The 16,827-nt window shown below is 41.3% G+C and overlaps 1 protein-coding gene across 2 annotated transcripts in view; it reads right to left on the minus strand.

The window, feature by feature from the left end:
• The window catches only part of SLAIN2 (SLAIN motif family member 2), an 87,916-nt gene that overhangs the window by 14,050 nt on the left and 57,039 nt on the right, over window positions 1–16,827 (minus strand). Inside the window, exon 7 of one of the 2 annotated variants that reach the window (XM_062213102.1) lies at window positions 13,337–13,414. The exons of the other annotated variant lie outside the window; for it this stretch is intronic. Within the exon in view, the coding sequence (XP_062069086.1) occupies window positions 13,337–13,414 (78 nt within the window). The remainder of the gene's footprint in view (window positions 1–13,336; window positions 13,415–16,827) is intronic. 2 annotated transcript variants of the gene reach the window in all.

Consider the following 16,827-nt stretch of genomic DNA (forward strand, 5'->3'; position numbering starts at 1 on the left):
TAGGTCTCCCCACTCCCCAAAAAGGCACATATAAATGGAAAGGAAGGAGTAAAATGGCCTATATTTACAGATGACATGATTGTATACTTAGAAACTCTAAAAGTATCAGAAATAAGTGAGTTTATCAAGATACAAGGTTAAAAATGATACAATTTGTAATATAGCGTAAAAACATAAAATGCCCAAGGATAACAGAATATGTTCCAGCCCCCAAAATAAAGACTCTATGGTCAGGAATCACAGGAATCAACACCAATACAATGCCAGTTACGCTCCAATTTATGTGCATATCTAATGAAATCTCAGTTCAAACACCAGCAGTAAATATTGATGAGCTTATTCTAACATTTATGTGGAAAAGCAAAGGACCCAGAATAGGCAAAGCAACTTTGTAAAAGCATAAAGTTTAAAGATGTACACTCTCTTGTCAATTGTTAAATCAACAACAGGAGTCATTGTGCACTTGTTCCCCATGTAGGACCTCTGTCCTTAATGTGTTGTACTATGAGAATCAATGGTAAAAGTAGTCTTCAAATAGTACTTTACACTTTGCGTGTCTGTGTGGGTGCAAACTGTTGAAATCTTTACTTAGTATATAGTTGATCTTCTGTATATAAAAATAATTAAAAATGAATCTTAATGAAGAATGGGATGGGAGAGGGAGCAGGCAGTGGGATGGTTTGGGGCAGGTATGGAGGGAAGAACCGCTATAAATTTCATAAGTACAACTTTTGGATTATATTTATTAAATAAAAACTTTCTATAAAAAAACAAAATATTCAAAAGTCATTTGAAGAAAAAAAAAAGATGTACACTCTCAGACTTGTAAACTTACTATAAAGCTACAGAAATTAAGACAATTTGCTGTTGTTCTAAGGGTTGACACAGAAATTACTGGAACATTGTTTGGACTGGAAATTACTGGAAAATTTTTTTCTCCAATGAGGCTAAGGTACTTGAAAAAGACAGTCTTCACAGTAAATGAAGTGCTGGAAAAACTGAGTATATGGAAAATGGCAAACATCAACTTTGTTTTTTTTTAAGATTTGTTTATTGCAAGGCAGTTACAAAGAGGCAGAGAGAGAGAGAGAGAGAGAGAGAGAGAGAGAGAGAAGGGTTTTCCATTCACTGGTTGACTGCCTAAATGGGCACACTGGAGCTTCTTCCAGGTTTTCCACGTGGGTGCAGCGGCCCAAGTCCTTGGGCCATCTTCCACTGCTTCCCAGGCCATAGTAGAGAGCTGGATTGGAAGTGGAGAAGCCAAGATTAGAACCAGCACCTATATGGCATGCTGGCACTGCAGGCGGTGGCTTTACTTGCTATGCCACAGCACTAGCCCCAAACATTAACCTTTATCTCAGACTAAACACAAAAATTAACTCAGGTGTAAGTGTTGTGGCACAGGTTAAGCTGTCTTTTGCAATGCTGGCATCCTATGTTGGAGTGCTGGTTCTAGTCGCAGCTGCTCTGCTTCTAATCCAGTTTCCTGCTAACGTACCTAGGAAGACAGGAGATAGCCCAAGTATTTGGGACTCTGCCACCCATACGGGAGACCCAGATGAAGTTTTTGGCTCCTGGCTTTGGCCTAGCTATTGTGATTATTTGGAGAGTGAATCATAGAATGGAAACTCTTTGTCTCTTGCCTTTCAAATAAATTAATAAGTATTTAATAAAATTAACTCAAAGTAGATCACAGCCATAAGCATAAAATCTAAAACTATAAAATATCTAGTAGAAATACTGGATACAATCTTCATGGCCTTGTTGTGTTAGGCAAAAACAATTTTTTTTTATTAAAGATTTATTTATTTATTTGAGAGGAAGAATTACAGACACACACACACACACAGAGAGAGAGAGAGAGAGAGAGTCTTCCATTTGCTGGTTCATTCCCCAAATGGTCCCAACGGCTGGAGCTGGCTGATCTGAAGCCAGGAACCAGGAACTTCTTCCGGGTTTCCAATGTGGGTGCAGAGGCCCAAGCACTTGGGCCATTTCCACTGCCTTCCCAAGCCCCTAACAGAGAGCTCTATCAGAAGAAGAGCAGTGGGGATACAAACCAGCACCCATATGGGATGCTGGTGCTGCAGGCAGAGGCTTAACCTACTACGCCACAGCATGGGACCATAGGCAAAAATTTCTTAAATAGGTATCAAAAAGGGGGCTGGCATTGTGGCATAGAGGGTAAATCTGCTAAACACGATGCTGGCATACCATGTGGGCACTGGGTCGAGTCCTGGCTGCTCCACTTCTGATCTAGCTCCTTGCTAATGCACCTGGTGAAAGCTCCTGGCTTCAGCTTTGCACAGCCTGGCCATTGAAACCCCGATGAAGTCCCTTGCTCTTTGTTTTGGCTTGGCTCAGCCCTTGCTATTGTGGCCATCTGGGGAGAGAACCAGCAGACAGAAGAACCCAATCTTTTTCTACCTCTCCCCCATCACTCTACATTTCAAATAGACAAATATTCTTTTTTTTTTTCATTTATTAAACTTTTATTTAATGAATATAAATTTCCAAAGTACAGCTTATGGGTTACAATGGCTTCCCCCCTCCCATAACTTCCCTCCCGCCCGCAACCCTCCCCTTTCCCGCTCCCTCTCCCCTTCCATTCACATAAAGATTCATTTTCAATTCTCTTTATATACAGAAGATCAGTTTAGTACATATTAGGTAAAGATTTCAACAGTTTGCCCCATATAGCAACACAAAGTGAAAAAACTACCATTGGAGTACTAATTATAGCATTAAATAACAGAGTACAGCACATTAAAGACAGAGATCCTACATAATATTTTTTTAAAATTAATTAATTTTCTATGCCATTTCCAATTTAACACCAGGTTGTTTTTTTTTTCATTTCCAATTCTCTTTATATACAGAAGATCAATTCAGTATATAATTAGTAAAGACCTCATCAGTTTGTACCCACACAGAAACACAAAGTATAAAAATACTGTTTCAGTACTAGTTATAGCATCACTTCACATTAGACAACACATTAAGGACAGATCCCACATGGGGTGTTAGTACACAGTGACTCCTGTTGCTGAATTAAATATTTGACACTCCTGTTCATGGCGTCAGTAATCTCCCTAGGCTCTAGTCATGAATTGCCAGGGCTATGGAAGCCTTTAGAGTTCACTGACTTTGATCTTATTCCGATAGGGTCATAGTCAAAGTGGAAGTTCTCTCCTCCCTTCGGAGAAAGGTACCTCCTTCTTTGATGGCCCCGTTCTTTCCACTGGGATCTCACTCACAGAGATCTTTCATTTAGGTCTTTTTTTTTTTTTTTTCCCCCATGATATCTTGGCTTTCCATGCCTACTATACTCTCATGGGCTCTTCAGCCAGATCCGAATGCCTTGAGGGCTGATTCTGAGGCCAGAGTGTTGTTTAGGACATCTGCCATTCTATGAGTCTGCTGTGTATCCCGCTTCCCATGTTGGATCCTTCTCTCCCTTTTTGATTCTATCAGTTAGTATTAGCAGACACTTGTCTTGTTTGTGTGATCCCTTTGACTCTTAGACCTATCAGAGCCATCAATTGTGAGCTGAAATTGATCACTTGGACTAGTGAGATGGCATTGGTACATGCCACCTCGATGGGATTGTGTTGGAATCCCCTGGCACATTTCTAACTCCACCATTTAGACAAATATTCTTTAAAAATTAATGAAAGTGTACATTCATGTAACCACCTGCATAGTCAGAAAACACTTCCATAATCCCAAAAAGTTCCTTTGCACTCCTTCCCAGTTAATTCTCTCACAGCAAACATCTTATCTTTCTGTTACCATAAGTTAATTTACCTTTTTAAGAAGTGTGTGTGAATGGAATTCTGTAACATGTATGTCTGGTACTTATTTCACTCAGTGTAAGTTTTGAGATTCATTCTTGTCATGTATGTCTATGATTTACCCCTTTTATTGCTGAGTGGTATTCTGTTGTATGGCTATACCACTACTTTTTCTCCTGCAAATCGACATGAGTTCTGCTCAGTTTTAGGCCATTATTAGTAAAACTGTATACAAACACTCGTGCAAACTTATGCTTTCATAGAGTGGATATATGCTTTCATTTTTCCTAGGGAACAGCTGGATCCTTGGGTGAATGCATGTTTAACTTTATGGAGCATTGCAAACTTCTTACAAAGCATCAGTACTGTGTTCTATTCCTACCAACAGTGTATTTGGGAGTTCTTTAGCTCCACATGCTCAAAAACAGTTAAAATATAAGTTTCTAATTTTAACTATTCTTGTATGTGTGGAGTCATAGTGTCTAAGTCTGCTTTGTGGTATTATAAGAGAATATGTGAGATTGGCTAATTTATAAAGAACAAAAATTTATTCTCTCACAGTTTTAAAGGCTGAGAAGTCCAAGATAAGGGTGCTGGTATCTTGTATGGGTTGCATCCTCACATACAGAAGAGCAAAAGAGAGAACCAATTCCCACAAGCACTTTTTACACTAGCGTTAATCCATTTATGAAGGCAAAGATCTCATGACCTAACATCCCTGCAAAAGATTTCACCTCCCAACACTGCTGCATTGGGGATTAAGCTGCCATCACATGAATTTTGAGGGATAAGTCAGACTATAGCAGCTGGCTCACTATAAGAGGTATTAGGGCCATGTAGGGAGGTGGGACTTCCATATGTGCTAGCTGGCAATGACCTCCCACCTCATGGTGTTAGGGGAGAGCTTGCTGCAATTCTGGACTTCTACTCCAACCTGGCACAGGAAGGCTACTCTCTCTCTTCTTTGGTTGGTGTTAGTGGAGGTCTACTTAAGAGTCTGGTCTTTCCTGACTGCTCAGTAGGAACAAGGCCACTCCTCAACACTGTCAGTGGAGACCACCTGAATAATCATAACTCCAACCTCCACAACAAGATTCCTATGCCTCAGGTATCAAGAGATGGGAATAAAAAGCCCAGGCTTCTTTTTTCATTGGTAGTAACAAAATGCCTCCGCTGGTCCCTGCTATGCTGATGCCCTAAATATCTCCTATCAAAGAAAGGCTCAAAGGCAAAGTTTAAACAAGATCCAGAATTCCATAACATTATTTAAAAAAAAAAAATATATTTCAGTAAAAAGTAACTTGTCACACAAGAACCAGAAATATCTTAAACCAAATTAAAAAAAATAGTTGACAGATGTTAACACAGAGATAACAGAGATGGTTAGAATTATTATTACAGGAGCCATTATAAAACTGATTTGAAATTTCAAATACACTTGAGACATAAAAAGACAAAAGGTCTCAGCAAAGAAACAGAAGATATAAAGAAAGGAAAATGGAAATTTTAGAATAAAAAATATTCGCCGGCGCCGCGGCTCACTAGGCTAATCCTCCGCCTTGCGGCGCCGGTACACCGGGTTCTAGTCCCGGTCGGGGCACCGATCCTGTCCCGGTTGCCCCTCTTCCAGGCCAGCTCTCTGCTGTGGCCAGGGAGTGCAGTGGAGGATGGCCCAAGTGCTTGGGCCCTGCACCCCATGGGAGACCAGGATAAGTACCTGGCTCCTGCCATCGGATCAGCGCACTGCGCTGGCCGCAGCGCGCCTACCGTGGCGGCCATTGGAGGGTGAACCAACGGCAAAAGGAAGACCTTTCTCTCTGTCTCTCTCTCACTGTCCACTCTGCCTGTCAAAAAAAAAAAAAAAAGAATAAAAAATATTCAGAATTTAAAAAAACAGATGGGCTCAGCAGCAGAATAGAGAGAACACAGGAAAGAATCCAGGACCAAAACACAGAATAAAAGAGATTGCCCTGTCTGAATATAGCAGAGAAGAGACCAAAGAGAGAACAGTTTCAGGGACCTATGAGACTATAACAAAAGATCCAATATTTGTAAACAGAGTCCTGGAAGGAAAGGACAAAGTGTGTCCAACAAAGTACTCTGAAAAACAATGGCTGTAAACTCCCAAATCTGGCAAGAGATAAATTCTAGAAGCAGAGCAAACACCAAGCAAGATAAATTTAAGGAAATCCATGGCAAGACATCATCAAACTTCAGAAAACTAAACACAAAAAACTTTGAAATCTGGGAGAGAAATGGCTTACTTTTTAAAGGGGAAAATCAACTCTATTGATAAAGGATTTATTATCACAAACTACAGACACCAGAAAAAAATGGTACAATATTTTTTAAGAGCTGAAAGAAAAGAACTTTGAACCCAGAATCCTATACCCAAAGCAAGCAGAATAATAAAGGATCTAAGCATAAAGCAAGATTATTAATATCACAAAAACAGAGGCCGGCGCCGTGGCTCAATAGGCTAATCCTCCGCCTTGCGGCGCCGGTACACCGGGTTCTAGTCCTGATCGGGGCACCGGATTCTGTCCCGGTTGCCCGTCTTCCAGGCCAGCTCTCTGCTGTGGCCAGGGAGTGCAGTGGAGGATGGCCCAAGTGCTTGGGTCCTGCACCCCATGGGAGACCAGGAGAAGCACCTGGCTCCTGCCATCGGATCAGCGCACTGCGCTGGCCGCAGAGCGCCAACCGCGGCAGCCATTGGAGGGTGAACCAACGGCAAAAGGAAGACCTTTCTCTCTGTCTCTCTCACTGTCCACTCTGCCTGTCAAAAATTTAAAAAAAAAAAAAAATCACAAAAACAGGAAATCTACTTTGTTTTTTAAAAAGATTTATTTATTTATTTGAAAGGCAGAGTTACATACAGAGAGGCAGAGGCAGAGGCAGAGAGACTGAGGTTTTCCATGCATTGGTTCACTCCTCAAATGGCCGCATTAGCTGGAGCTGCACCGATCGGAAGCCAGGAGCTAGGAGCCTCTTCCGGGTCTCCCATGTGGGTGCAGGAGACCACGGTCTTAGACCATCTTCTACCACTTTCCCAGGCCATGGCAGAGAGCTAGATCGGAAGAGGAGCAGCTGGGACTTGAACCAGTGCCCAAATGGGATGCTGGCACTGCAGGCAGCAGCTTTACTGGCTATGCCACAGCGCTGGCCCTGGAAATCACGCTATATACCTTTCAAAGAAACATCACCACCTTTGAAGTAGTTTTATCAAAAATAACAAAGCTGAATCTAATTATCTAGATGCAACTACCAATTTATAGAAAATACAGAGGACAGAAGAACCTGCTTCTTGATGCCATGGAAAAGTAGCCAGCAAAATGCAGCTGTATGAGTCTCTGCAGAAGAAATGATCTGGTGATTTCTTCAAACAAAGGGGAAAAAAGAGATGAGGGAAAACTAAGAATTAAGAGGAACTTAAAAAGACACATTTTAGAAAAGAAAAACTAACATTTCATTACTTGGATGATAAAACCATAGAGAAAATTAAGGAAGCAGATGCTATAAAAATTCAGAAGAACCATTACTCCGGGGCACTGGTCAAGAGAGGAGTGTATATGCAAACAAGGTGGAAGATGTCTGAGGCAGCAAATTCTGTCTCCTGACAGGGATGGTGTTTACAAGGGCAGTTGCTTTTATAAGAATTAATTAGGCTTTCCAAGTACTATATGGTTTTCTAATTTTGTGTTTTACTTAAAAATAACAAAGTTACTTAAGTTCTTGGATACCTGCACTAGAGTCTGAGAAAATAAGTAAAAAAAAAAAAAAAAAAAAGAAAAGAAAAGAAAAAAAAAAAAAAGAAATTCTAAATCCCCAGCTATGGCAAGAAATACTTTTTTTTTTTTTTTTTTAAGATTTATTGGGGCCGGTGCTATGGTGTAGCAGGTAAAGCTACCACCTGTTCAGGCTGCTCCACTTCCAATCCAGCTCTGTGCTGGATTTTCACTTGGGAAAGCAGTTGAAGAAGGCCCAAGTGACTGGAACCCTGCACTTACATGGGAGACCTGGAAGAAGCTCCTGGCTTCCGGCTTTGGATCAGCCCAGCTCTGGCTGTTGCAGCCATTTGGAGAGTGAACCAGCGGGTGGAAGATGTCTCCCTTTCTCTCTCTCAAATAAATACAATTTTTTAAAAAACAAGGCTTAACAGGAATTTGTGTATCTGGAGGGAACTCCCAAGAACAGCCCCATGCTATTTTTCCCATTCTCCCAATTTTATGTAACAAAACCATGGGAGCAGAAGCCACTTTTATCCATTTTAACTGTATCTAAAAACTGTATGGCGGGGCCAGTGCTGTGGTGTAGCCACCTGCAGTGCCGGTATCCCATCTGGACACCGGTTTGAGTCCTGGCTGCTCCACTTCTGATCCAGCTCTCTGCTATGGCCTGGGAAAGCAGTGGAAGATGGCTCAAGTCCTTGGGCCCCTGCACCCGCATGGGAGACCAGGAAAAGGCTCCTGGCTTCGGATAGCACAGCTCCAGCCATTGTGGCCAGTTGGGGAGTGAACCAGCAGATGGAAGACCTCTCTCTCTCTCTCTCTGCCTTTCCTACTCTGTGTAACTCTGACCTTCAAATAAATCTTTAAAAAGAAAAAACTGTATGGCAGAGGCTTGCTTTGAACACAACTCTAACAGGAAAAAAGAGGGGCTCAGACAAGAAAAAAAGATATACTTTATCTTGTTTATGATACAGAATCAATAAATACTTGATAGTTGGTGGAAAATTTTATTTATCTTTTTTTTAAGATGTTTATTTATTATTTATTTGAAAGTCAGAGTTATACAGAGAGAGGAGAGGCAGAGAAAGAGGGAAGTCTTCCATCTACTGGTTCACTCCTCAATTGGCTGCAATGGCCAGAGCTGCGCTGATCCGAGGCCGGGAGACAGGAGCTTCCTCCAGGTCTTCCACGTGGGTGCAGCGGCCTAAGGGCTAGGGCCATCTTCTACTGCTTTCCCAGGCCATAGCAGAGAGCTGGATCGGAAGTGGAGCAGCTGGGACTAGAACTAGCGCCCATATGGGATGCCAGCACTTCAGGCCAGGGCGTTAACCCACTGAGCCACAGTACCGGCCCCTTATTTATCTTTTAAAATGTATTTGAGGGGGCCGGCGCCGTGGCTCACTTGGTTAATCCTCCGCCTGTGGCGTCAGCATCCCATATGGGCGCTGGGTTCTAGTCCTGGTTGCTCCTCTTCCAGTCCAGCTCTCTGCTGTGGCCCAGGAGGGCAATGGAGGATGGCCCAAGTGCTTGGGCCCTGCACCTGCATGGGAGACCAGGAGGAAGCCCCTGGCTCCTGGCTTCGGATCAGCGCAGCACTGGCCATAGTGGCCATTTTGGGGGGGGAACCAATGGAAGAAAGACCTTTCTCTCTGTCTCTCTCACTGTCTAACTCAATCTGTCAAATAAAAAAAAAAAAAAAAAAGGTATTTGAGGAGAGAGAGAGAGAGAGAGAGAGAGAGAGAGAGAGAGAGAAAGAGAGAGAATCTTCCATTTGCTGGTTTTCTCCCCAAATGCTCACAGCTGTAGCTGGATCAGACCAAAGGCAAAAGCTAGAATTTCATCAGAGTTTCCCATGTGGGTGGCAGGGACTCAACCACTTGAGCCATCATTTGCTGCATCCCAAGACCACATTAGCAGGAAGCTGGATTGGAAGTAGAGTAGCCAGGACTTGAACCAGGCACTCCAATATAAGGTGCGGGAGTTCAAAGCAGTAGCTTAATGCACTGCATCACAACGGGCTCCCTCAAAGGACACCCTAAATTCATATAAATAAGGCCTTCTACAACACTGGATTTCACCTTGAGTATCTCAAAATACAGGCAGGTAGTGAATGAAAACAGTATTGGATAATTATTGTCATTAACTGCTCCTTAGAAGCCTCTTTCCTTCAAAGTACATTTCTATAATTTAACTTGTCCTAATCTCTGCATTCCCTTTTTCTAACTAGCCTTCATTATTGTCCACTGACCTCGGTGAGGTCTCTACTCTGCTTACTTCTATGCCATTGAGTTTCCAACTATCAGGAATGCATAGAATTCCTTCCTCAAAGCAGTTTAAATAGTCATTTCCCACAGAGTCTTAAAAACACACAATGGAGGCCAATGTTGTGGCACAGTAAGGCATCCCATATGAACACCAGTCCCAGTCCTGGCTGCTCCACTTTCAATCTTGCTCCCTGCTAATGCACCTGGGAAGGCAGGCGAGGATGGGCTGAGTGCTTGGGCCCCTGCTACCCATGTGGGAGACTTGGATGGAGTTCCTGGCTCCTGGCTTCAAGACGTGGCTGCTTGGGGAATGAACCAGAAGACAGAAGATCTCTCTTTCTGTAACACTGCCTTTCAAATAAATAAAATAAATCTTAACACATACACATACACACACAAACTGGCATTGTGGTATAGCAGAGAAAGGCACTGCCTGCAATGCAGGCATCCCATATGTATATAAGCTCCCTGCTAATGCCCCTGGGAAAGCAGTGGAGAATGGACCAGCTGCTTAGGCCTCTGTACCCACATGGGAGACACAGAAGAAGCTCCTGGCTTTGGCCTGGCCCAGCCCTGGCCAATGTGGCTATTTGGGGGAGTGAACCAGCATAAGGAAGATTCTGTCTCTCCTTTTCTCTCTCTCTGGAATTCTACCTTTCAAATAAATAAAATAAATCTTTAAAACACACACACACACACACATATACAGTTCTTTTCCTCAGAGATGGAAGATATGAACAAACACCAAAACTTGCAGAAGAAATACAGAGGAGGGACCGGTGCTGTGGTACAGCTGCTTAAAGCCCCAGCCAGCAGTGCCAATATCCCATATGGGCACTGGTTTAAGTCCCGGTTTCTCTTCTTCCAATCCAGCTCTCTGCTATGGCCTGGGAAAGCAGTGGAAGATGGCCCATGTTCTTGGGCCCCTGTAACCTGTGGGAGGTGCAGAACAAGTTCCTGGCTTTGGATCAGCTCAGCTTTGGCCATTGCGGTCATTTAGGGAGTGAACCTCTCTCTCTCTCTGGCTCTACCTCTCTCTGTAACTCCTTCAAATAAATAAAATAAATCTTTTTTTAAAAATACAGAGGGGTCGGCGCCGTGGCTTAACAGGCTAATCCTCCGCCTTGTGGCGCTGGCACACCGGGTTCTAGTCCTGGTTGGGGCGCCGGATTCTATCCCGGTTGCCCCTCTTCCAGGCCAGCTCTCTGCTGTGGCCCAGGAAGGCAGTGGAGGATGGCCCAAGTCCTTAGGCCCTGCACTCGCATGGAAGACCAGGAGAAGCACCTGGCTCCTGGCTTTGGATCAGCGAGATGCACTGGCCGCAGCGGCCATTGGAGGGTGAACCAACAGCAAAAAGGAAGACCTTTCTCTCTGTCTCTCTCTCACTATCCACTCTGCCTGTCAAAAAACAAACAAACAAACAAACAAAAACAGAGGAATGCACCATCCTTACTTGAATTTAATGGCATGATTCTATTCTGTGGCTCTTTGAGCCAGGCAACACAGTTCTTTCTTTCCTTCCCATCTGCAAATTTCTGCTAGTACCAAATCAGTAAAAATCAAAGTGACTGTATTTCTAGTTGTTACAGAGACCCATCTTTCCCTGTTCCCATAATCCTATAGCCTTTTTAATAGATCCATCAGCTTCCTAAAAAATTATATAGGTTCATCCACAGGATAGGAGAATTTATTTTTGTGACAATTTATCACCCAACCCTCCACTGGATAGGTTTAATCGGCCAAAGGTACTTGTGAACATATGCCCTGTCTCCTGTCTCATATCCTTATAAAGCAGAGATTCCTAGATCAATAGAGACCTCTCTCTCTCCAGAGTGCAAGGGGAGACTGGAAAATCCATTTTGGCCTTGGATCCAAGAGATATTCTTCAATTCAGCTTCACTATTAATGAAACTAACATTTTAAGCACTACTTTAAACCCACATCCATTGCTTAACTGGTTTAGAATTTACAGATGTAAGGATAGTCTCAAAGTCACCATACCAACCAGAAAATATGAAAGTCTGGATTAAGGTAAGAAGGAGATTAAACCAAATCAATCCCCCATCCCCACACCCACACTCACAATTTTCTCCCTTTACTAGGTAAACAAGATAGCTGGAGATGCTAAGAATTTTAGTTCCTAGCAGTTCAGGCTGGGCTTATATCATCTTAGCACGGAAACCTGGCAGTCTGGTGACTCAAAGTCACAAAAATAACCCAATCACCTAATAAATAATGAAACAATTGACATAAAATTTTAAGTAAAAATTTTGAATTATATAAACCTGATTCCAAAAAAAAGTACAAAGTATCTTACAGAGACATACAAGAAACAAATTTATATAAAAATAAACTCTTCTACTATTTTATTGTGGTAATCTCTTGCTGTGTTTTAGACATAATTCTTTTCAACTCATCTGTTTTCACCTGCCTCTCTCCCCCTAGTCATTGGAAGTATGAAAAAATATCTGGAAGTCTTAAAAAAGAAGACTAAAATTCTCAAATAATTCCATGAGGATCCTTTACTAAATGACCTTAATAAGTGACCTCCTCCATCAAAAGGACATCATCTACCCAGCTCTATTATTTCTGACAATTATACCAAAAGGCTTATGGTCACTTTCTGATATTTGAAACACAAAAGATTTCCTTGACTTATATTCAATCCACAAAATCACTGCTTAAAACACAGTATTGATTTGTTAAAATATCTATTACAGCATCTTTGTACCCATATTAACCAAATCTTTTTCAACAAATCGAATCTCCAACTTCCTCTTCTCCATTAATTTTTTTAATGCTTTGTCCCTCGTATATACCTTTGTTATCTATTGAGTTCTAAAGCTATCAGGATACTTAAATGTGCTGCATAGAGGCAATTTTTTCCTTATTGCCCAAGTTTGTTCTCTCTCATTTCCTTTGAGATTTTTTTTCCGTCTTATTACTGCCTGTCTATCCAATCCCCGTATTTTTTCTCAATTCTACTTCCTTCCAGCTGCCCCAATACTTCCAACCTCTTGGAACCAACAATGGATAGCTTTGCTGTCCAGCTCTCACTTCTTTGACACTCAATTCTTACTAAAGCTACCAATCCATAGATATTTCAAATGTATCAATTAATCACAACAACTTGTACTTTAACTTTAATCAACTTCTAAGGCAGAAGTCTCTCATTTAATCCTACACAGATAAGTAAACCCAAAAACCAAAGTCTGAGAAAAAAATTAGCATACTGAATGTCTAAAGCACTATTTATTAGTTCAGTCGGTATTAAGTTAAAGCAATGACCTTTGGCTTTAAGTTGGTAAGAAAAAAGATAAATTCTCTATCATTTACTCCTTTCAGAACAGCAATCCAATACATACCTTTGTAGAAAATATGCTTCTTCTGGGTTTATTCAAATGTCAGAGAATGAATCCACATTACTTTATTGCTTAAAAAAGAGACTAAAATTTGCCTTATATACAAAACTGACTAGGTATGCCACAAGGCATAAGACTTAATTAGACCATCTACTGAAATTTTAAACTTATTAAGAGGTTGTAGTTACCTCTTTTTGTAGATGAAGTTTGAAGCAACTGTTTGGCTTTGAGGGAAGTACGAGGCAAATTTTTCAGCCTTTGCGAAGCTGTTGAAAAATAAGGAACTGTAATATTTGCCTGGAAGTACAAGATAAAGGCTACAGGTTCTGTAAACTTGAATAGTTTAATGCAAACTTGGAAATTTGTCAAGGAACAAAAACCATAAGGTACAAATATGTTAGAATCCTAGTAGCAGAAGAATTTTAAGTGATGCTTAGAGCATTAAGTTGGGAAGGAAAAGAGATGGAAATCTTAGTGTGCAGTGCATACTTTCAGAACATTTCTTACAGATGAGAAAATCTCCAATATGTCAATCAGCCAAAACATCAAAGAGAAATCAAACCACCAGCAAAACATGCTCCAGAATGCAAGGAGTGCAAATACAAAGATAAATGATGAATGTATGCACACATATAGAATAAAATAAATGCAGGACTTGTTCAACGCAAAAAAGCAACTTTTGGCAAAGCAGTTATTGTTAGATTAATTACTCTAACAGTAATCCCCATACTCAAAAAGGAGAAGAAAACTCAGAACCAGGCAGGAACATTATCTTTTTCTGGAATAACAACTAATAGGAGCCACTTTAGGTAGCACTGTATCTGAGTTGTGCATATAGGCATACAGGGATGTATGAGTATGATGTTGTCTTGAGGGGTTTGCAGGAGTCAGTGCATCTGCTTAAGGTGATAAGTTAAGAATTCTAAGCTCTCTTCCAAACCCCTAATCTATTAATTGAAACTCACAAAACTGGCAAGTAAGAGGCAGCCTAGGACCATCTAGCATTAAAGAGGTTACAATTATTCTATTATACAGTTACTCTGACAAGTCCCATGCTTACCTATTTAAGTGGATCTAAAATGTCAGTTTATGCCTCTAGGATTTATGCAAAGATTCCTGCCCCCAATAAACCTAGCTAGAGCATAAACAAGTATTGGGGTAATAAAAATTAAGAATTTCTCTCTCCTCTACCACTTTACTTTATCGAAGTTGAAAAACTATTTTCTCACAGATAATAAACTTTTTAAAAGTAATAAGTGTATGTATTCAGTTTCAAATTTTACAACACTCTATATATTACTGTAGCTAAAAAACGTTTGATACCAATTTAATTAAAATATTTCCAGGAAAACTAGCAAAACATTCTCCACACAGAAGAAAATCAATTTTTAATGGATCTTATATTTATTCCACAAAAAAAACAAAACAGAATACAACCATCACTGAATACTATTCAACTACATATTTATTCATTCATTCATTCATTCTTGTTTTCTTTCATTTAAGTAGCATAATATCAGGTACTGCTTTAGCTATAACATTTAATAGCTTACTAGATAGTTTCTACTTTCAGGGAACTCATCCTAGAAAAGGGGAAACAGACAATAAACAAAGCTGTAAAATATTCAGCCTGCCAGAGAGCAACAGCTGCTACATAGAAAATTAAGTAGAGGGGCTGGCATTGTGCTGCAGCAGGTAAAGCTGCTGCCGCAGTGCCGGCATCCCATATGGGCGCTGGTTCGAGACCTGGCTGCTCTACTTCCAATCCAGCACTCTGCTATGGCCAGGGAAAGCAATGGAAGATGGCCCAAGTCCTTGGGCCCCTGCACCTGCATAGGAGACCCAGAAGAAGCTCCTGGCTCCTAGCTTCAGATCGGCACAGCTCAGGGTATTGTGGCCAACTGGGAAGTAAACCAGCGGGTGGAAGACCTCTCTCCCTCCCTCTCTCTCTCTCCCCTTCTACCTCTCTCTCTGTGTAACTCTGACTTTCAAATAAACAAATAAATCTTTAAAAAAAAAAAAAACAGAAAATTAAGTAGAAAAAGTTGAACAGGAAGTAGAAGTTGCAGTTAAAAATAGGGTGACCAGGAAAGATTTCTGCAAGATGACATTTGCACCAAGATCTGAAGGAAGAGAGGGAAAGAGCCTTGTAGCTATCTGGGGAAAGTGTTTGAGACTGAGAAAAATGCAACTGTAAATGACACTGAGATTGCAATCTGCTTAGTATGCTTGAAGAACAGAAAAAAGGCCAGTTATTGGAGTAGAGTGAATGGGGGCAAAAGAAAACTGGGGGCCAGCACTGTGGCACAGCGGCTCAACACCCTGGCCTGAAGTGCCAGCATCCCTATGGGTGCCGGTTCAAGACCCGGCGGCTGCTCCACTTCCCAACCAGGTCTTTGCTATGGCCTGGGAAAGAAGCCTGGGAATGGAAGATGGCCCAGGTCCTTGGGCCCCTGCACCCTTGTGGGAGACCTGGGAGAAACTCCTGGCTCTGGACTAGCCCAGCTCTGGCCATTGTAGCCACTTGGGGAGTGCACCAGTGCATAGAAGACCTACCTCTCCCTCTCCCCCTCTCTCCCTCTCTGCCTATGCCTCGCTGTAACTCTGCATTTTGAATAAATAAATAAATTTTAAGCAAAACCTATTTCTAATAAACATATAAATAATTTTTAGCTTAAAACTTTCCATGTACTTACTCCTTGTAGTTTCTTACTTCCCCCTACTCTTAAAGAGCTCCACTGTGGTCTAAATATCTAATTCAAATCCTCAGCACTCTGTTTTTGGGTCAGGACAGTGTCCTTTGGGGTCTTCCTACATCTAATCCTTTCTCCACTCAAGAACATCAAGGAAAAAATGATGAAAGTGCTGCCCATGCTTAAGGGCAGGCAAAAAGCCAGTGTACTGTCTGTACAGAATTTAGAAACAAAGATAAAAACAGTTTCATTTATTTTCTATTATCATTATGTCCCAACAATAGCAACCAATGTCAGTGATTAAATATTCCTCCCAGAAAAGAACAGTTTACTGGTCTAGTTACAGCTGCTGTTGAGTTTTAATAACATATGTAAGCTTTAAATTGCATCTTATTATTTGTCCTTTTATAAGCACAGCATTTCACATGAAAATTAATGAGAAGAGCTCCCAATTATAGTTTCCCATACATGTGGAGTCAACTATACATGTTTCTATGAAGGATAAGTTCACTGCAAAATGAAATCATTCAAAGCTTGGACCTACAGAGTAGGAGCCTCCAGCCCTGTGTTACAATATATTACTGTATTTAAACATATTAGAAATAAACAACAAAAGTATAGTGATAATAAAGTCAATGAAACAGAATTTAAGTTACCTCATTTCTGTCATTTTCAGTGACTTAGAATTTGTGTTTAAAATTTTTCAACTGTGCAAATATTTAAAAATCATTAGACTTGGGGCTGGCACTGTGGTGTAGCGGGAAAATCCACTGCCTGCAGTGCAATGCTTTCCATAAGGGTGCCGGTTTGAGTCCTGGCTGCTCCACTTCCTATCTAGCTCTCTGCTATGGCCTGGGAAAGCAATAGAGACCTGGAAGAAGCTCCTGGCTCCTGGCTTCGGATCAGCACAACTCTGGAACCAGCAGATGGAAGACCTCTCTCTCTCTCTGCCTCTCCTCTCTTTGTGTAACTCTTTCAAATAAATA

The sequence above is a fragment of the Lepus europaeus genome, chromosome 16 (genome assembly GCF_033115175.1).
Source record: "Lepus europaeus isolate LE1 chromosome 16, mLepTim1.pri, whole genome shotgun sequence".
NCBI lineage: Eukaryota > Metazoa > Chordata > Mammalia > Lagomorpha > Leporidae > Lepus > Lepus europaeus.